The sequence below is a fragment of the Rhagoletis pomonella genome, unplaced genomic scaffold (genome assembly GCF_013731165.1).
Source record: "Rhagoletis pomonella isolate Grant_MI unplaced genomic scaffold, Rhpom_1.0 Rhpom_scaffold_00467, whole genome shotgun sequence".
Taxonomy (NCBI): domain Eukaryota; kingdom Metazoa; phylum Arthropoda; class Insecta; order Diptera; family Tephritidae; genus Rhagoletis; species Rhagoletis pomonella.
Window position 1 is genome coordinate 39,343 of NW_023459021.1, and position 22,822 is coordinate 62,164.

The 22,822-nt window shown below is 34.9% G+C and overlaps 1 protein-coding gene across 1 annotated transcript in view; it reads left to right on the forward strand.

Moving 5' to 3' along the window:
• LOC118750941 overlaps window positions 1-21,912 on the forward strand; it is a gene marked incomplete at both ends in the record, with an annotated part of 46,204 nt that extends 24,292 nt beyond the window's left edge. Inside the window, 3 exon segments of the mRNA XM_036485693.1 lie at window positions 13,972-14,114; window positions 21,004-21,352; window positions 21,472-21,912. Of these exon segments, the coding sequence (XP_036341586.1) occupies window positions 13,972-14,114; window positions 21,004-21,352; window positions 21,472-21,912 (933 nt within the window).
• Window positions 21,913-22,822: the final 910 nt, after the last annotated feature.

The window sequence follows — 22,822 nt, forward strand, 5'->3', positions numbered from 1 at the left end:
TCAAGGTCCTTAATTTTACATCAGGTAGATATCACTTTTCGAATAGGTGGCAATCAAGAATATTTTTAAACTTAAGTTCTTTTAAGACTCTTTCGTTTGGCGCCCACATTTTAATATTTAATATAACATATGTATAAGTTAACAAAATTCGACTTTTTACACAAGTGGCAACCCTTTTCAAACTAAAACCTTCTTAAGTCTCTTTCGTCGAACACCCATATTTTGATACATAAATATGTATGTATTGCATTAACCTAACTCCCTCCTGCATATTTATTAGAAATGGAGTGCACAGAACCACTCAGTTATTGTTATTAAAAAATAAATTAAAAAATTAACTATAAACAGTTTTTGCTCTATAGGTATTCTTTTATAAGTTAGCACTAAATAGGGGCCGGGCGCCCCTCCAATCCTACCAAGAAATTTTAAATATCACCGGCACAAAAAAAAATTAGTGTCATGTGCATTTGAATGGACCTAACTATGGTTATGTATTTCGACCCGCAGAATCCGATTTTGAAGTCAGTTTGGCCAATATACCTCCTAGATTTCGGGAAAACTTCAAAAACCCATTTTTTATTGCCGACTTTCGCTATCACTACATACTTCTCAAGTATTCTACCTCTATTCTCGTAGTAAGTAGAGGACGTTTTTTTTATAGCAAAGCTTCGTTTAAAAAAGGTTTTTTTTCTATATGTTGTTTTAGTCAAAATGCGTTCCCTTATGCAAGAAACCTTGATTTGAGATTTTCGCCTGTTGTAAATAACCTCGAATCTCTTTGAAGTTTCATGAATCGTGGACAAATCATTTCAATCACAAACATTAGACAACACATAGGTATATTCTTTACGGCCACGCTCGGGACGTACATACCGCAAGACTAGCAAACATCTGTTGACTTCGGAATGACAAAGATCGGGTCACTATAACCTATTGCCACCATACATTGATTGTTTAGATTTGGGGTCTTACCGTTAAACTCCTTTATTAGGACAGCTAAACAGAGAAATTTCGTGAACTATTTTATAAATAATCATACAAAGTCTAGTGAGAAATTTGTGTAAATCAGTGCCGTATAATCTTTATCTCCTATACCACTGATTGCTTAGGTACAAGTTTTAGCGATCTAACTCCATTATGTAGGAAGATAAAACTATTAAATTGTGTTACCGGTTTACATATCGATCACCCAGCGGTGAAAATCACTTAGATTGGTGCTATATAAGGTATATCTTCCATACCTCTGATTGATTAGATATGATTTTTTATATGTTTAACTCCTCTATCTACATACATATGTATGCTGTGAATATAACAATTTTTTCAAATGCAGTAATCTGTTACAGTAAAATTTTCTGATGTTCATGAAAGGTATGAAGCCTTGGGCTTGCCGAAGACAGCGCTGGTCTTACTTGTTTAGTACTAAAATAGCAACATTAACAAACTCTCGGCGCTATTGCCTTCTTTCCGATGATGACTAATAATAAAAAGAAGAAGTTTTGATACATTGAATGGGGCAATCAATGTATTTCTCTGTAACATACCTATTGCCTGAAGTTCTGTGAACATGGACTGTCAGCAGCAACTGAGCTTTAACCTCTTCCACTCTTTAACTTATTACTCTCTGATTCTACGGGCAGGATATTAATTAATGATATATGTACATCCATACATATTCATGTACTTGTGTATGTACGCACCCGTGTGTAAAGTTTTATATATATCGCATTTGCGAGTTTAATATTTCGTCGTTGTAAAGTAAATTACCATGACCTATGACATTAAACATGTGACTTATAGCACATTTCAGAATTTTAGCGCACCTGCAAATGTTGTAATGAGGTGGTGTGACAAATAACGCAGGTAAATCTGTAAGTTAATGAGCACCCAAGGTAAAAATATATATTTAAGCATGCAAATGCACTCGGATACCCGGTAAGAAATCTGCTGAAAGACTATATATAAGTCCGCATCACGATGCAGGAGCCGAAAAAACTTCAACTTGTTCCATTTTGATTCAGGAATGTTAGCAAATTTTTCTTGAATAGAAAGAAAGGAATATGATCGACACACACCACGTATTTTTTTTCAAAGTGGCTTTTGACAGCACTATTTCTGAATTTGGCATCCCTGCGAAACTACACTGAGGGAAAATAATATTAAAATCAAATAGAAACGTAATTGATCTTACTATAAACGTCAACAAAAGTACTGTATATTGGTAAATATTCAATTCAATTACGCGCATATTAAAATTACCGCGTTCGTTCTGAAAAAGCATCCGTGAAGTGAATAATCAAGAAAAAGCTAAAAAAAAATTTTAACTTGCATGTTGCCTGCAGTTGAATTCGAACCCTGACCATCTCTGGATATCAACAAATTGGGGCATGCATCTTTTCGCACTCAGCTACACCCAGGCATATAAATTTACTTTCAAATGTTGAATATCCATCAACACCACAGCACGCTATTTGTACGGATAAGCACCCTGCAGGGAAAGCTACTAGTTGTGAACTAGAATTCTACCGGTTTGCGTTTCAGCCGAACTAGTTCATGTTCTATCCTTTTTCAATGTTAGCGACTGGTATTTTTAACATTGCGATGTCCTACGAGATGTCAATTGTCAGGCTATGGATCAGCATCTACTAGTATAAATACTTGTAGCATCATACCAGTTGATGAGATAGTCTGTCAATTCATGCCCCGTGAAAATCATAAGTGTGCCTTTTTGACAGAGCAAAGCACTCACGTGGTAAGCCTGAGGTCCCAGGTTCAAATCCTGGCGCAGGGAAAATTTTTTTATTTTCTATTTTTTATAAATAAATTTTTTTTGGTTAGGCTGTTGTATTGTAATTTTTAAATTAAAAAAAAAAATAAAATCTGTTTAGCTTCTTTGTTTTTATAGCACAAGCATTTCTTCCTAAATGTTTTTTTGCAATGCAATTAGATTTTCAAATTTGTTATTTATTTATTTATAAATTGAATAAATTATTTTTACTTACATTTATTTAACTTTAAAATTCTTAACCACCTCCAAGCGGCCTCGAACCTGCGATTTCAGAACCAGAACCAGTAGACTTCACGTGACGCCACAGCCGACATTCGTAAGAAAAACAATTAATTGCTTTTTATTTTTGGCTTTGGCAATTCAAAGGCAGATGTCGCTGATCGCCTAAGTTCTTCGAATTTGTCGAACTGGTAGGCACATACTAGTTAATGAACTAGTCTTTTTTCTAACTGGTTTGGCTTTTCACTGCAGGGCATGTACTATGTATGAATGTGTGTGTTGCCAACGCTCTCAGAGCGGCGCTCTGCATGCTTGGGGTGCGTATCAGTGATCGGACTTCTACCACATTGTGGTAGATCTGCCACTTTTTTGATCATCTACCACACAAGGCCTGAAATCTACCATATATTCGCGTTTTTGAGTACCTAGTTTTATTTTTGCTCGAAATAATTTTCTTAATTTTAAGAGCAAAAATTGTCCAACACTAAACACTATCCATATATGGTAATAAGAATGATATAATACAAGATTCCGCATTCCCGGCGGCGATGAAATTTCTCAAGTAAAAGTAAACAAAGCCGAATGGGAAGATAAAATAAACTGTAAATAGTAAACTTTCTCAATACTAAATTTTTCGGCAGGAAAATTACGTTAAATTTTAAAATATGTGATTTATAAAAAAATTATTAGACAAAATTAGAAAAGGAGATTTTTGTGAAAGTATTATCAAATTTCAGTGCATCTAAAGTTTCTGAGGCGTCCCGAACACCTTTCTGCGTAGGCGGCCTTCGGCCGCACTTAGGGATTATAACCTTCAGGCAGTAGAATTCTCCTTTCTGTGTTGCCAAAGAAGGGAGGCTGAACAACTTTCTGCGTAGGCGGCCTTTGGCCGCACTTAGGGATTATAACCCCCAGGCAGTAGAATTCTCCTTTCTGTTTTGCGAAGAAAAGGAGCTGAACACCTTTTGCAAAGAACACCTTTGTATATTTTTAATGCTTACTGGGTTATACCAAAGTCAGAAGGTGTTTTTATTTAATAAATTGTGATTAATTGGTTAATATTAAAGTCGTAAAGAAAGTTATAACTAATCGAGTAAAGTGTAAAGTTAAGCGGAATAACTGGTGAAGTGGCTGCTGTAAGGAGAATAGAAGTGATAGAGATATCAATAAACACGTACGACAGAAAAGGAACACATACGTTTATAAATAAACATGTACACAACACATATACAAAAACGGCACTCAAGTACACAATACATTGACAAAAATGGTACTAGACTGTCTCGCTTTGATTTCGGAATGCTTACACATTGCGAAGTTAGCTTACTACCAATATAGAAGTATTACATATATGATATATATACTCAGATGTGAACAGTCAAATACGTGCGTAATATATTTTGTATGAAAATATTATTTTTAAATTCGAACATTTTTAAACGATAATCAAATATAAAGTATTCATTTTTACTATGCATTATTTCCCTCAGTGTAATACGGCTGCATAATAAAGCTCGTCGGCGATTTCAAGCATCCGTTGATGGTTACCCCAGCAACCGAGGCAATCGGAGATCGTCGTGTCACACGTACTTGTTGTCGGCTCGTGTTGATGGAAAATCAAAAATTTTTGATTTTCCATCAACGCGACCGCTTGACAAGCGGTCTGTTTGATAGTGGCGTAAAGCGTTGACAAGCATTAGTGTGTTAGTTTGTTGTGATATGTAAAATGAGCAAGTTCGCGGAAGATAAAGATTTTAGTGGCAAGTAGCAAAAAATCGTCATCCGATGAAGACATGTTTACGTCCACCCACTACGAAATTTTATTGCAAATGGTGTTGACGCTTTATGCTTGAGTGTCGCCGGACAAGCTTCAAGCAACCGACATTCAACCCGACACTCACACATGTACTCGTTGCTGGGGTAACCATCAACGGATGCTTGAAATCGCCGACGAGCTTTAAATAGCATCGGTCAACAGCTGTTACAATTGGGAAGCATCTCGCCGAGACGTTTGATACCCACGAGATGAAAGACAGAGCGACTCCACATAGTGTTGGAGAAGATAATGAGGGCTAGGAAAAAAACTTGTGTATAAAAGGATACCATCATGAGCTTCATCGATTTGGTTTCGTGTAGGCAGAATTCCCCCAACTGTACGACCAAAAATACTTTCTTTTTCCACGCCAGAGTGTCCAGATTGTTTAAAAAAAAACGCAATTTCTGAAAAAAATCACCAATTTTTTTTTAATAAAATTGATGAAATCGATTCAACAAATCTTTTATTTTAAAAATGAGATCTTGTTATAATATAGTTATTAAAACCAAAAACGAATATAATACATTTAACCCTTAATTAGGCGCATGGGTCAAGGTCATTTCAAGTTGAAAAAAAAATGTCTTGGAGCGTGCTCGCGCTTTGGCTAGCTTCCTAACGCCCCGCGGGGTACGTAAATAACTCACGGCCAGAACATCGTCGTGTACACATCTGTCGCTACTCCCTTGAGTGCTGACCCCATGCGCCTACAAACGTAACATTTTTTCGCGGAAGTAAGTTTTAATTTTTTTTTTTTAAGTTTGATGTCGAAATAATGTTTTTTTTCTTTTTTAAGTTAACGATAATAGAGTACTTTAATATTTTTGTTAATACGCACTTCCTTTTTTTATTTTGAAAATTCTTTTTTCAACACTTTTATTGGGGTCACTGGGGACCCCATCCGACTAATTGTGTGATTTTCTTTATAGGCCTAATTAAGGGTTAATAATAAATAACACAAATCACTTATATAATAGTGATGTACAAAAAAATTTCTTTAAAAGTACGCATACTTTTTAAAAATATTTGTTTCAATACATTTTGCAATAGAACTGCGCAATTATTAAATTTATTATAACTCATATTAATTGATTAATCGCACAATCCGCTTTTAAGAGCTCGGCGCTAAAAATTAAATAACAACCTATAATAAAACGAGATCAGCTATTTCCACAATTTCTTTAAAATCACCTATAGTGTCTGAATGATTAACATTTCTGTTGTTGTCATATATTGAGCTACTCAACCTTGATAATATACTGTTTGATATTAGAAACGTTTTGCAGCAGAAACTATTATCCTTCATATTATTCGAACTATTGAATTAAGGCTTTCCAACTTCATCCTATTTCGAATCTTAGTTTTTATTGAATTCATTATGGAAAAAACGCGCTCAACAAAGCATGTGAGTGCGGCAAGGATAATAAAATGAATTTACTTATATTTCCAAACATTTTATTGCCTGTTGCTGTTTTCACTCCGTAAGGAATTATCCAAAATTCTGCAGAGTCGGCTGGAATGGTTCAGAGAAAAGTTATTCCGTGGGAAAGTTAAAAGATTTAAATATTAAGTTTCCGCTGCTTTTCTTTCCTTCAAAGTTAAATAGTGAATTGGCAGGTCCCTGAAACTCGCCATCTTGCGATTCACGCACTTCTTCTGGTGACAAAATCAAAGCCTTTTTAAAAGTATTTAATTGACTAGGTAATCGTTTCAAAAGTTCTTCGATTAGGGTGATCAAAAATTTTTGACAGTCTTTTAATATGATTGTGTTGTCATTAGCCTCTTCTGTAAAATTATCTTGGAAAAATAAGTTTTGTATATTTTTATAATTCGGAAAAATTTATTTGAAGGGGAAAAAATCGCCAGAAATCGCCAATGGCGATTTCCAAAATTTTTACGCGCAAATATCCAAAAATAAATCGTCAAATTGGCGCGAAATCGCTAAATCTGGACACTCTGGCCCACGCTGGCATTAAAGTGGTAAAACACCTTCTAAGCCATGGGAGGATCAGTGCTCGTAAGTGTTGGGCCCAAATGCGTGCTTTGAAATCAGTAATTTGAAGGTGTTTACATTGCTTGATCCGCATTTGCTTTGACTTCTCATCAATTGAAAAGGGAAGACAAAAACAAAATGAATGTAAACAAACGCTACATTTATTATATTTTTTAACACATTTTGGACACAAAAAGGCAATTATTCTTTGATCAAACTAAAAATGTGTAAAGGTTATGTATAAATTAACAATTTTTATAAACAAATTTGAAAGAGTTGTTCATTTCGTTGTGTTTGCTTATGGGCGGCATACACCGTGCGTCTGACTCATGAGTCGGTTTGGATGTGTTTGTGAAAATAAATGTGTGTTAGTTACACCAGCATGACTCTGAATGATTCGAAGGCGAGTCAACACGTACACAAATGACTCGCGAGTCAGACGCACCGTGTATGCCCCTATTAGATTTTGAAAAATTCCAAATCTGAAAGACAAACAAAAGCTTTTTTAGAACTTTTGTTTTCTAGTGAGTTCAATAAAATAGTACGGCAATTGGAACGCATTTCCTTCGTGACTTTGTTTAAATGCGTCATTCTGGAAATGTGAATTTGTATGGAGAAATTCGTGATTTGGACTGGCATTTCAGATTTCTCGCCCAAATGACGTATTTGGGCGGTCCCATTTTTCATAAAACGCAAAACCAAAATGAGCAGAAACTTTTCACTGCAGGTAATTGCTACAACAATACTGCTACACATTTTGCTGGAGGTAGTAGTTGAAAAAAACTGTGAACATTTCATATTAAAAAGTAAATTTTTAAATTAGTACATATACTAACATATATACATAACTACATATATGCGATACATCTGCACATGAGTGTCATTGCAAAGCAAGAAATTAACTTCGTCACAGCTAATTACATGTCATTTATCCATGTGTACATACCCTATAGGGAAATCCTTGTTAATTAATAGTAACTGCGTCGACTGTAGTGAAATTAAAACCATGGCTTTTTCGATATAATTCTTGTTCAAAATTCAGAAATTTACTGCGGCACAAAACTGCAACTTTCTCAAAATGCCGCTGATACCATATTATTAGATTTCTGTGCTACTTTATTTGAACATTTAATAATTCGTATTGCATATTATTCAAATTAAAATTTTAAACAGTAACTCGTGTTTTTACGAGGGCGACTATTATTTTTATTTTGATTTTAAGACTGCGATATCCCGAAGAAGGATGTTTTTATTCGAAATTTCAAAGTCGTACTCCCTCTAGACCGGAAATTTGTTTCACTAGCTTTTCACAGTGTGAACAGTAATTACTGCTTTAAAACGTTAGCCTTTTTACAATCCCCCTCTAAAGGTCTGTACGAATATTTTCATGTCCACCACGTACGTTTGCTCATCAGCAAGTATTTAATTGGTATTCAGAAAATTCCGTACATATTTACATACAAAGTTTGCAAATTATTTGTAGCACTCATGAAAATATCATCCATCCAGGGGCATGTTCATTGAACACTTACCTATGAACATAAGGGTGGAGCGTTAATTTGCGGAAGAAGAAAAAAGTTATCGAATCGAATTTGAACCCCTCTTTAAAGTTGCATTAGGGATATTTTTAAATAAGTATATTTTTGTGGATTTTTTTGCATTTTTTAGCTTCTTCCTTAGCTTAAGAGTGCAGTAACTCTACCTAACCTTAAACCAGTTTAACACGGATGTCGTATTAAAACGCCAGTTTTACGATGAGAAACTTTTTTACAAAAAGTTAAAACATAGTAAAAATGTATTTTCAAAATAAGCGTGCCTCAATTCTGACTATATCTGTGTTCGTATGGAAAAGTAACTTATGTCGAATGGCTGGCTTTATTATAATGCGGTATTCCCTTTGTTCTTCAAACGACAGGGAAATTTTTTGATGAAACTTAAGAAGAATATTTACTTGCTAGTATCGGAACTATTTCTTGCACGTTTATTTGCAATCGTATGCTGCGAATGCCGATTTATACTAACCAGCCTTTCGACATAAGCTACTTTTCCATACGAACACAGATATACATATACGGGTTTTCCAAATCTCTCGACTCCTGCATCACCTACCAGATTATTTCATCCTTCATATTGCATTGTCATCGGGTTATGAGCTAAGTTTGAAGTTTCAAGTCTATAGCTCATCGGGAGGTGAAATATTGATTGCAATATTCCAGGACCTATCCTATAGTGAAGTTAAATAAAAGCTTCTAAAAAATATACAACATGAAATTAAGAACAAAAAATTTCCAAAACTACTTTATTAATTTAATAATTTTTTCTTTACTGTTAAATCGTTTTTCGTTCCAAATTTTCGCATTATCGCACGAGATTTAGTATTGGAACACATAAACCCATTTCCAGCCTTTTCACCAATCACCAGTCATTGATGCTTCAGTGACAATGGTTACACAGCGTTCATCTGCTTGTTTATGACAAGGATAATCCGGGATTTCCATCGTGGCTCGGGTATTTGATCCAAAACTGAACTCGCATAGTATTGGAGGCGACGTCATTTGTCACTTATTCCATTTTATCATAACAGTCTAATCATTTACCCCGAAGCTTAGCCTGCACACTTTAAATAGACTCACACACAATATTTGATTTTTTCGTTTCGAAGTAATTGCCAATTTTGCTCAAGGTGTTTGACAATTTATCTAAAGAAATTACAAAATCTTCATATGTAATGCGCATTTTAGTATATGGTTGCCTATCGGCTATCAGTCGTCATACATAATGGGGCGCATGAGCAATTGTTCCTGGACTTATGTTACTTAAAGTAAACTACATATATCCGCTACAATGAAACGGTTATGTTGCACGGTATAGCAGTAAATTGAGTCACGGAGAGTTGAAGGCAGGTTTCCCAGTGCTTTTTCTATAGGCTCGGAATAAACTGTTCCAAAGGTAATTCGTTCGCTGGCAGCTAATAAATGAACCATTGGAATGATCTCCCTTACTTCAGTTACATAAGCCGGATTATTTACTACACTTTTGTAGCGAGTATTTGTAGCATCCTTTGTTTAATTCGGTTGATTTTTCGTGAAAAACGAATACATATATTTTCTTTTACCAGAGAAAATGGTTAGATAGCTTAATGAGAGTCGAGTTGATACCGTAATTAAAAAGTGTTTCTTTCGTGGCTAGCTTATTCGTACAAACGTTGACCCCACTTTACCAAAAAAAGTGCCATATTACACTTCAATCAAAATAAACACAAGTAATTTCAAAAAGATGGTGATGATTCTGACTTAGTTACGAACTTGTTATCCAGCTCTATGAACCCTTCTCCGATTTTTTGAAGAAATTAATCCTATTCGGTAATTGATAATTCAATTTTTTTTCCCCCAAATATTTTTTTCAAGCCTTTTCGTATCTTCTCAGTTTTGAGAACTAATCGTCATTTTTATACCTTTCATGAGCATGAAATAGTATTATAACTTTGGTCCGATGTTTGTAAGTACCAGAATAAGAAGAGATAGACCCATTAAAATGTATACTTAAATGATCAGAACGTCGAGCTGAGTCGATTTAGCCATGTCTGTCTGTCTGTCTGTCTGTCTGTCTGTATGTCCGTCTGTGCAATCTAGTCTCTCAGTTTTTCAGATATCCGGATGAAATTTGGTAGGTGGGTGTATTTTTATAATGTATTTATCATTTGTTGGAACCGGAAGAATCGGACCACTATAACATATACATAGCTCCCATACAACTGATTGTTCAGATATAAGATTTTTCGTTATAACTCTTCCATTTAAGTAGCTAGGAACATGAAATTTGGCACTGTTGTCACTCATTATAAAAAGAATACTTTCAGTGATAATAGCGAAGATGGGGTCCGATTGTTCAGATATGAAATTTTTTGCGATAACTGCTCCATTTATGCAGCTAGGAACATGAAAATTCTCGCCGTTTTCACTCAGTGTTAACAGAATACTTATAGTGAAAATTACAAAGATCGGGTCACTATAACATATATCTCCCATACAATTTAATGTTCAGTTATGAGAATTTTCGCTATAACTCCTCCATTTATACAGCTAGAAACATGGAATTTCGCAATATTTTCACTAATTATCAACTGAAAGTTTACAGTAAAACTAACAAAGGTCGGGTCTCTGTAACCTATTTATATCCTCCATACAACTGATTGTTCAGATATGGGGTTTTACTGTAAAACTCCTTTGTTTGGACTGCTAAAACACATAAATTTCGTAAGCTATTCTATAAATAATAATCCAAAGTCGACTGCGAAAATCGTCAAAATCTGTGCTGTATAAGCTTTATCTCTTATACCACTGATTGTTCCTATACCAGTTTTTGCGATATATCTTCTTTATATAGCAAGCTAAACCCATTAAGTTGCGTTACCGGTTTACATACCAATCACACAGCAGTGAAAATCACTTGGATTGGTGCTATATAAGGTATATCTGTCATACCTCTGATTGTTTAGATGTGGTTTTTCATATGTGTATCTCCTCTATCTATGTATTCTGTTAATATATAATTTTTTTCAAATGCAGTAATCTATTAAAGTAAAATTTTCAGATGCTCATGAAAGGTATGATGCCTTCGGCATAGCCTAAGACAGCGGTGCTCTAACTTGTTTTTATATGTTTTAGTTTGAGCCCGGCTTCCGACCAACGTCAAATAAAACAAAAAACAAGTGTTTTCCTAATAACGGTCGCCCTCGTCAGGCTGTGGCATACCACCTAGTGTATTCTGTCATGAAAAACAGGTTCTCATAAAAATACAATTGCCGTTCGGAGTCAGCGAAAAGGTCCCTGTCCTTTGTGTGACAACATCAAAACGCAAGCAACCTCCGAAGCTCGTCCAAACACTAACATATTATGCAAGCGCCAATCTATTATTATTATTAAGTGGCATTAACAAAATCAATGCACAAATATCAAACAGTTCTTTAACATTCTCTAACGTCACTTTAGCCACATCAACGAAAGCCTTCTTTTGAAATATAATTTTTAACCGACTTCCAAAAAAGGAGGAGGTTATCAGTTCATCGGAATATTTTTTTTATGTATGTTACCGCATAACTTTGGACCACGTTAACCGAATTCTATAATTTTTAAATGAAAGTTACCTCACAGGGTGTCCCGTACTAATTTGGAAATTACAGTTAATCTTAAATTTGTATATGAGAATTGAAGTTTAAGTTGGTTATTAATGGTGACAAAACAATACACGTACCGTAAGACCAATAAAAGTGGGGGATTCTAACACGAACATTAATACCAAAACGAAGTATGTACCTTTGAATAACAATAGACTCAAAATTAACTTGAAAGGACCATAAAATAAAACACAACGAAATAAAAACCCACTTTAAACAACTGTACTGGCTACTGGAACGGCAATCTAAACCAACAGTACACAATAATGTACTGATCTACAAGGCAATAACTTCGGCTTTTAAAACCCATCTGCAAACGATAAAAGCTCAATTGAGAATTCTTAGGAAAATAGCAAATGCGATTTACTACATATCTAACAGTGATTACATCGAGAACTAAATATTGACGTGGTTGACGAAGCAATAAAGACATAAAGGGAATTACTTCTAAACGGACTACTGAGCCGCACAAACCCAACAATGAACCAACAACCTTTCAAGGAGAAATACAATCTTAGGCGACTAAAGCGAAAAAAAACATGCATCTTAGCCGTTTTATGATCAAAAGAAGTCATTGTATATATGCGTGAAAAAGTAGTTTTATATACATGCATACATATTATTATTGTATTTATAAAATATATATATTAATTGCTTTACAGTGATCTGCAATTTTAAAGAATATCTTCTATTGATGTTTCACTAATAGATAGTTGTAATTTTTTATATGTAAGCAGTAAAAAATTTTTAAGGCTCAATGCAATGTTCTACATCCTATCGCTCCGTACTGAAAACTCTAAAACAAAATTTTACGCTTCACCCTAATTTGCGTCCACACGTATGTATGTAAGTAGATACATATTTATTGTTGATGTAAAACTGTAAATTACATGCATTCAAAATTACCTTTCAAAGTAACGACGACGGAGTCTGTCAATAATGTTAATCCCGTAATCCCGGGACTCCTTTTCTTGACAAGTGTTGGCTATATTTCCGTTTTTTATTTAATAATTAATATTTTTTATAAATGTCTAGCTCGTTATGCACATAATACCGTGCGATAGTAAAATTTACTCACAAAAATCTATATATGTATTCGCGAAACCATGAGCCAAATAGAGTAAAATTGCGTTTTTAGTTTCTCAGTCTGACGTCAGTAATTAAAAAAAAAAAAACATTTAAAAAAGTCAGTGAAATGTGCTTAGAGAAATTAAAGAGAAAATTCTGTATAATTTAAACAGATTCAATTTTTGGAGCATAAGGACGTGTATGCATTGAGAATGTCCTTTTAACATTTTATGGGTTTCAAACCCATTTATTTATTACACTGTGCAACAGCATTTTTAGGGGCGCAATAATTCCAAAACGACATTATTTTCAGTGTTTTCAGTGAGGGATATAACGGGTTAAAATGTTCTACAAAATTATTCCTCGTAAAATTTTAGTATGTGGCCCGAAAAAACATATTTCTCTCCGATATGTATTTTAACTCTTTTTTTAATTTATTCTACATAAAGGCGCTTAGGCAAAATAATGCAAATTTTGCCATAGCAAAGAAATTTGACCAAAGAATGTAAAACGAATTTGAGGTTTTACTATATGGATCATGGTCTTTCATCCAGAGTTGGAATCATTCCGCCCCCCAGACAATGACCCTCAAATTGTTGCGCAGTGTTATTTATTTTATGGTAGGAGAGATAGAAAATTTTGTTTCGATTTACGTTGTTAAAAAGTAATGAATATCTAAATTCCGGGACCCCGATATTGTGATAATGACATACCGAAAATCCCGAGATCGTAAAATGCGAAAAAACTAACATTCCTAATGTATACATACATTTATTTTTTTATACTACGGATACCTTTTAAGAAACTTCTTCTCCGTCCCTTTTTATTGTTTATTGTTTATTGTTTCTTTCTTGTTTCTCTCTCTTCTCTATTATTGACGTATTCATGCTGGTCTTTTTCTGCCTCTTTTCCAGGACGCATGCAGCAAATGCGGCCTTGATATCACAAACGCACATGGGTCGGAAAGTGCCACCCCCTCTGCTACGCTCTCGCACTTTGCCAGCTATTATTATGCCCGGCATTCCGGTTGTCTCGGTTAATACGGACCAGCAATTTGGTAAGTATCGGAACATGTTATTAAAAGTATTTAACTAAATGATGTTGCGTGGATGTATATATGTACATACATACATACATATGTATATATGTATTGTATGTATGTCTATTTAAGCTTGCAAATGTGAACAGATAAGAACTTTCCCTGTCGGGAATTTCATAGTCGACTACTAAAATAGCCTACTTTTGGCTAACTTATTACGGGTAACTTTTAATTGGTTTCAAAGTCTTGCAGGGCTCAACAGAGGGGATAAGTATGTATGTGTTCATGTAAAATTATTTCACCATTTTTTCTTTCGACAAACAAACTTGTGTTCAAAAGCAAAAAAATTTATGTAAAGTATTTATGTACATACCTATATTAATTGTCATTGTGTTTTTATAGAAAGCGAGAAAACATGGATCTACCCTGTGGGGAAAATCTCTTGTTTTGAACTGGTGTGCTTCTAGTATATTTAGAACCACCACTAGTTCGCGATAAATCTCTATTACATGCAAATAACTGGCGAATTTAACACGGCGATGTCATGGGAATTTCATATTTTTCCCAGCTGCATTAACTTTTCTATACTTCAGAACCAGTCCTAAATTCGACATATGGGATCTAGTTTGCTTTGCTTTGTCTATACTGGCGCCCGCATAAAAAAAACATTAGGGCTATTCGCGATTCGGTGTATAAGAGCTGACAAATTTATGCAATTGCAGAAATATGCCATGGATTGTGAGCGACCTTTATTAAACTGTCATGGCAAAGCTTTTGCAATACAATTTTTGTGCATCAGCTTTGGTTTTGTTTATGAATGCAATGCATAGCATTTTTATGCTATGGATTTTCGGTATTGCAAATTTGCCAAGCCATGACAAATGCAAATGCGTGTATTTTGTTTGTGTATTGCAAATAATTTGCAATACAAATTTGCAATGCAATGATGCTAGGCCATTTGCACCGGATCGCGAATAGCCCTATTAAAGAAAAAATTAAATGACTATTTGTAAACCTACTAGGTATAGAGGGTGCTTTGTATCTACTATTACAGTAAAGAGAGTACATTGAAATACAACGGAGAAAAACTCTTGGCAACAAGTGGTACTTTGGACTGAGTAGGCAATTGCGAAGTAAAGTCATCTCTTGTCGTACAAAAATCTCTCTCTATACGTCACTCATATTACCCGTGTTGGCGTACAGTGCAGGAGCATAGACAATCAAAACATCTGATAAGGCGGCTCTTGGAGTTTTCGAGGGAAAGGTTCTGCGGACATTTGCGCATAGGTGATGGCGAATACCAATTTACAATGATATAGAGATAGTGCTGCAGATTAAAATAAAGTAGCTCCGCTCGCTTGATCATATCGTACGAATGGACAGAAATTTTCCAGCTATGAAAGTTTGTGCCACTCTGCCAGAATCGCGAAGGCGGCTACAACGTCAATCAAGAAGAAGAAGATAGTGCGTTTGGGCTTTAGCTCGTAGGCATGTCTTTGCACCGATCTGGGTGCTGATGCATAGCGTTGGGCCCTGAGAACCTATGGTGAAAGACTAGGATTGGAATACAATGATTCTTGTCATACCAGATGCTCTGCAAATGCTCTGCACTGGGTAAGACTAGAATTAAGTTTCTGTCAAATCTTTCTTTTATGATCTAAAAAACATGAGTGATGCACTGCATCTTTTTATGTTCTTAAACTTCAAGGGCCGAATTTAAGAGAAATAAACAACAAAGTATCACTGGTATGATGATAACCACCAACCGCGGCTCTGGAAACACTTGTAGACCTGCCACCTCTGCGCATTGTCATATGTAGAGGGAATTATGCTAACTAAACTCGACTTTTCAAACAAATCGAAATCATCTTCTAAAGTATTTCCAACTAAAATCTTCTTAAATCTCTTTGACATTGTAGTACACATATATTTCAATAAACTTATGAACTAAATTGAATTTGGTTGTTGAAGCACGTGGCAACCCTCTTAAATAAAGGTCAGAATTAAAGAGTTTTAAAACGTATTTCGATTGATACCCATATTTTAATAAATTAACAGGTGGTAACCCTCTTCCAACACCCCAAAAATATTCTTAGCATTCAAACTAAAGGTTTCCTAACACTCTTTCGTTTGACATCCATATTTTGATATTTCTTATAACTTGTGTATAAGTAAACTAAATTCGATATTTCAAGCAGGTGGCAAGCCTCTTCAAAATATTTTTAAACTACTACTTTCTTTAACCCATTTAGTTTGGCGCCAATATGGTGATTTATATTTCTCTTACCTAATTCCCTTAATTCAAATTGATTTTGATTTTTTAAACAGGTAGCAACCCTCCTAGAATTAAGTTAAGAAAGAAGGCTTTTCAACGTCATTTCGATCGATACTCATTTTGTAATAATTGGTTAAATTTTTTAAATAATTTCAACTTAATATTTTGAACGGTGCTTATCTAATGGCATTAATTATTAAAAAATTTACATTTAATTGTTAAACAGGTAGCAACCCATTTCGAAAAAATAAAACCAGTTTGCACACCCAGAAGCCAAGCGCTATAATTTTACACCCCATTTTTGAAAATCTTATGTCCTGAACAAAAAATCCCTTCGCGTACTATATATAGATACTAGGAATGTTAATCAATGGATTCCGAGATCCTATTGGCAAATATTGTAATTTACACTGATGGCAATAATAAAAACTCCTTTTCTTGACCAGTATGGGCTATATTTCTTTTTTATTTAATAAATAATGTCTTAATATATACAAATCCCGTGTCACTGTGTTCGTTTACGCTAGTCTCCGAAACCGCTTAACCGATTTCAATGAAGCTTTTTGGGTGTGTGTTGTTGGTTCCAACTTAGGATAGTTTTGAACCCAAAAAAATAATATTTTTTTTAATCGAAATTTTTTCTATGATTCTCGCGTTCTTAAAAATCCCGTGTCGTTATGTTCGTTTATGCTAACTACAAACTGCCCATATCCGAAGCGGCAATTATCCAATGTTATTCCCGGCTACGCTTCATATGTATGTTTAGGTAGGGGAGAAATAGGTAAGATAGCAACAAAATAATGTACATGTTATGTATTTATGTGTACATATGAACATGCGCACATCAACAGCAACAAGAAATTTACCATTTGGACACCATCCAATGTTATGCATTCCCCTGGCTGATGTTTGAACCGTAACCAGGGATCGTTTTGTGCTCAAACCTAGTGAAAAACAACAGTAATCTTTTGTAAATTTCGATATCAAAGGAAACGTAAGAAACAATATAGGTCTTCACACCGAGCTCGGTATTCGGTAACTCGGTGTCTGGTAATATTTTATAATGTATTTTGTTTGTGTAAAATAGCATAACACAAACAAAATACATAGGAAAAAATTACCGAACACCGAGTTACCGTGTACCACGCTTCGGTGTGAAGACCCAAAATATCTACGATGCATGTAACCTGCCTATGTATCGGTGTGTAGCAGGACACACCCGAGCGCACTTGTGCACAAGGGTATTATAACTTTCTTCACAAAACGTTTGTTTGTAACAGGCAAAACGAATCGAGATAGATGTAGACAAATGTATACGTAAATGATCAGAATGAAAAGAGAAATCGATTAAGCGGTGACTGTCTGTCCGTCCGTCTGTCCGTCTGTCCGTTCGTCTGTGCACACGATAACTCGAGTAAAAATTAAGATATCTTAACGAAACTTGGTACGCGTACTTCTTTCGGGCGTAGGACGGATGGTATTGAAAATGGGCAAAATCGGACAATAACCACGCCTACCCCCCATATAGCGGTAATTTTCAGAAATACGAATACTGCGATGTTTTAATAACTACTAAAGATTATTAACTCAAAATTGATATTTACAATAATTTTTAGACGAAAAATAAGAATATTATAAATTTTTGGAAAATGGGAAATGGAAACTTTGCACAATTGTTGGCCAAATGGCCGATGGTTATTTTTCGGACAATAACCACGCCCACATCCCATATAACGGTATTTTAGAGAAATACGGAATATTCGATAAATCAGTAAATATTAAAGGTAATTTATTAAATATTGATGCTTGCAACAATTCTTTACCAAGAAATATACTTATGATAAAATTTTGGAAAATGGACGTGGCACCGCCCCCTTATGATCACATATATGTATCTCGGTAACCGCTGTACCAATTTGTACCAAACTCGGTATGGTTATTGTGCTTGTCACATAAAAGCGAAAATTCTTGAAACTTCAATATTTCGAAATTTAAAGACGATAATTTACTCAAAATGGGCTTAATATTACGCCATTGTCAGATGCCTTTTGTTTTACTTTACATCGGATTCAGATTGTGTAGCGACTTTTGTTCGTATTTCTTTTCTGACGAGCTACAAACTAACTCTACAGCTTCTAAACTTTTCTACAGACAATACACATATGAAAAAGTTTACCCTTAAAGTTATTGCGAGTAATTAATTGGCTGTCATAAAATTTTCCTAATACTCGGGAAGTGTCTAAACATACCTGCAAGCAGTGGGAGTGATTACGAAACTAGGAAACTGTAACAACTAATATGTACCCACACTTGTCCAGTTTCGCTAGATGCTGATGCAAACAATTTGCTGTAATTCAATTAAAGTCAGACTACTTTCAGCTAACAGGGGAGTCTCGTAGGAACCGGTGTTTTTTTAGATTTTACGATTGCTTTCTGACTTATTTTCTTCTTTTTTTTTGCCAAAATTTGTTTTAATCTTCTTCTTACCCTTCTAATATCGACCTCATAGTTTACATAGGTACGTGTACACTGAAAATAAAACCTGCGTAAATATAACGAAAACTTGCGTAAATCTTACGCATTTTTTCGTCATTTTGAGCCACGAAAGTTTTCGTTGATTGTACAAAACCGTTTTCGCACATACTACGAAAATATGAGGCATCAGATCTTTAGTACATTTTACGAATGTATTCGTTATATTTACTAAAGAATTTTGTACTATTTACTAAATAATTTCGTGCTATTTCTTAGTCTTTTACGAAACAAAAATAATTCGTATATTTAACGAAATTATTTTCGTAAAATCTGCACTTGTTTCGTAGAATGTGCGATTTTGCTTTCATTCTCCACACTGTAAAAAACATATTACGAATTATAACACAACACTTTTGTTTTGTTTTTATCGTTAATTTTAAGCATTTTTGTTTAACAAAACGTTTTGCAAAAATGCTTAACATTAGTGATTAAAAAATAATGAAAGTGTTGTGCTATAATTTTAGTAACGTTTTTATAGTGTTAATAATAAAAGCAATCATACGTTCTACGAAAGAAGAAGAAGAATTTTCTGACTACACTGTAGTTTAGAATTAATAAAAAAGGTTATTTTACCTATAATAAAACATAAGTATTTTATTTATATGCATACGATAAGGTTCTATACTAGATACATATTTTTTATTGCTTAGGCTTCATTCAATAAAGTATATTGATGCAAAGTGTTAAACTATGAGACTCAAAAAAACTAAATATAATTAGATATAAAATATGAAAGAATATAAAATATACTGGTTTTAGTTTCATAAACATTATAATATTTTTATGTAGAGGCACTTGACAGATTCGCAGCTTCATTGATGTTTGTTTCCTTGACGACTACAAATTAAAGGAAAATTATAAGGCGTCTGAAAAGCAAGTTTCAGTGAAAAATCATACATGTACTTACTTTTAATTTCATTAAGTAGTGCTCCTGGCGTAGGCTTGCCGTTGATAGGTAACTGATGAAATTGCCTATTTTTCAAGTCACAAATTGCAGCGCAAGGGGCAGCGTAGGCGATGTTAAAAACATTGTATGCTTAAAAGCATAATATATCCACAACTTTAATATTCGATTGTTTTTTTTTATTTTTTATTGTTTTTTTTATCCAGCAAAACTTTCTTAAAACGTTTAAAATTATATTGTACGTCTCACAGCAGCCAACCAGTAATTTCGCAATGACACGCGATACATACAAATATGATGAAATATTAAACTGCCGGTAATTTAGCATATTGTACGAAAATATTCGTCTGTTGTACGAAGTTAAAAAACATGTTTCTGCATTTGTTCTATGTACGAAAGTATTAAGTAAATTTTACGAATACAGAATTGTAGATTTCGTATATTTTAAAACCACACGTAAATATTACGAATGCCTTCGTACAATATACAAAATTATTCGTACAGAGATTTGTTCAGTAATTTACGAATGTGTTTCGTAAAATAAACGTAAAATTTCGTAAATTGTACTGAAAAAATGCCTTACGAAAGTCCTTTCGTTATATTTAGTTCGTAAAATCTTGTTTCGTTGTGAAAAATGTGTTCGTATTATGAACGAAAGTTTCGTACATTGTACAAAAACCAAGACTACGAAAGTCTTTCGTAGCACTTTTACAAAATTTTATTTTCAGTGTATGGTGCTTTTATATAGAGGGGCACTACATATGTATCATTACATTTATTTGTTGCATCGTTGTGTTGCAACTCACACAATAAATCCAATTATTTCCGTGGTCATAAGCAATAACCACCCAAGTCTACTTAAGAAAGAATTGAGTTATATATGCTATCACATTCTGCAACTACTATTCCATATGTATGTGAAATTCCGCTATTAAAAAAGTTATAAATGAACATATTTTGGTTTCTCCATAAGGTTAACATTACAATCCAAATATTTAAAACGGTTTTTTTTTTTTGAATTCAGGTATTTCGACTTAGGCGGTTATTGCTTATGACCACAGATTTTACCTTATATTTTCTCACAACAAATCCAATTATTTTACCTTATCGTTTATAACAACAAATTTGCAACTTATTCTCACAAACTGTCTTAACAAATTTAATTTTACACTACCTCCGCTTCACTTTTCTAGACGAGCGCAGTAGTGGCCTCTTGGGCACCAAGTCTGGCAGCGGCACCAGTACCGGCGGTGGTGGCACCAATCGTTGGTCTCTACTCACCCGCCAAACACCCACCACACCTGGCTACACCACCACCAACAATAACAATAATGTGGTGAATGTAAAATCATTGAATTTACCAAAAGACGACATGGGCGTATACCGTCGCAAATCTTCCGGTAGCACTACCACCCATACAAGCACTAGCATCAGCAATAGCGGCACACCCATTGTTGGTTCTCAAGTAGCCGACGCGGCCCTGTTGATGCCCACATGCGAGGATTTCGAATGCCAAGCAGCGGATGGATCAGTTTTACTCAGGTAAGCAAGATTTCTTGCAACTAATTAAATTTTCAAGTGTGGTAATAAACAAGGGCATACCTTAAACTGTAAGCTGTTATGTTTTATTCTAAAACCTTCAAATTTGAAAATATTTACAGGATACCTGCACCGCACGTTGTGGCCGCGCGCGCCTACCGCTTGGCGTCAAAGAAACGCAGTACTGGTAACACCACCCACGATAGCCAACAAAAACAACATCACCCGCAGAGCAGCAGCAATACATCGAGCGCTATGGTTACGACCGCAACTGCCAGCGGTGCTGAAGCACAGCATCCCTCAACACCTGATGGCGGCGATACAGGTGGCACCACAACCAATACAGCATTGACACGACGTCTGGCCAAATTGCTTCATCAGTCGAGTATGTCTGCCTCGAGGCTAACAGCAGCCGCTTCCCCGCATGGTGATAGCGCCGCTACAGCCACCAACACAAACAATTTGCTGCCAATTATGCCAGCAGCTGCGTCTAGAGACGGTGGTAGCTCGGACGGCGGTGGTAGCTGTTTGGATGAGGCACCACGTCGACTTTCGTGGGAGAGGTGAGTGATAATATTTATCGCAAGCGCCGTTGAGATACCCACATAAGTGCTAGAGGAATGCGACAAGATTTGCACTGGGTACATACTTGTATTAGCAATAAAAATATTTTTTTAATATGTAAACTTTTTGAATCAAAACGTAATACAAAAGCGAATTTATAAAAGGTGGTAGCAGTAGTACAAAAAAAAAAATACACTAACAAATTATACGCACAATGACAATAAGAACACAACAAATATGCACCAAACACATAATTTTGACAACCAGTACAACCTTTTATGAATTCGCCTTGCGTAATACGTAAAATGCTATATTTTTCCTTTTGCTTTTTTGACACGCCGGCGTGGCTTAAGCGTCTTTATATTCATCATTCTTAGCATTTTAATATATGCAAATGTACATACATATGTCTCAATAATATCGATCCCTTTGACCTGTTAAAAACAACAAAGTTATAATATCCTTGTATACAAGTGCGCTGTATAGATATGTACATAAATATTTCTACCAAATAACCACATTTTGAGTTCAATTCTCCACATTCCAGCAATTTAATTGAACTTTCCACATAATCAAAAGGGTATACATATGTATTTAATACTCACAGAATTTTTTATGAGATAACAGTAATTATGTTAGATATAGTTAGGTTGAAATGCCTACACTTAGGGAAAGGGCAGCAGGCCCATTGTGATGCCATATACAATCATCCCCGTTATATTGCGACGCTTACTTGGGATCAAACCATTTCCTTCGCTAATGCTCTTATGATGATTTCCGCTATCTCTGCAATGTCTTGTAGAGAAGGCTTTACGTTTAGAGGGTGTAAGAGCCGGTACTTTATACCGCCTAGTAAAAAGGACTACCTAAGTTTAACCGCTGTCCTGCGATTAGTTGTGATAAAGGTTG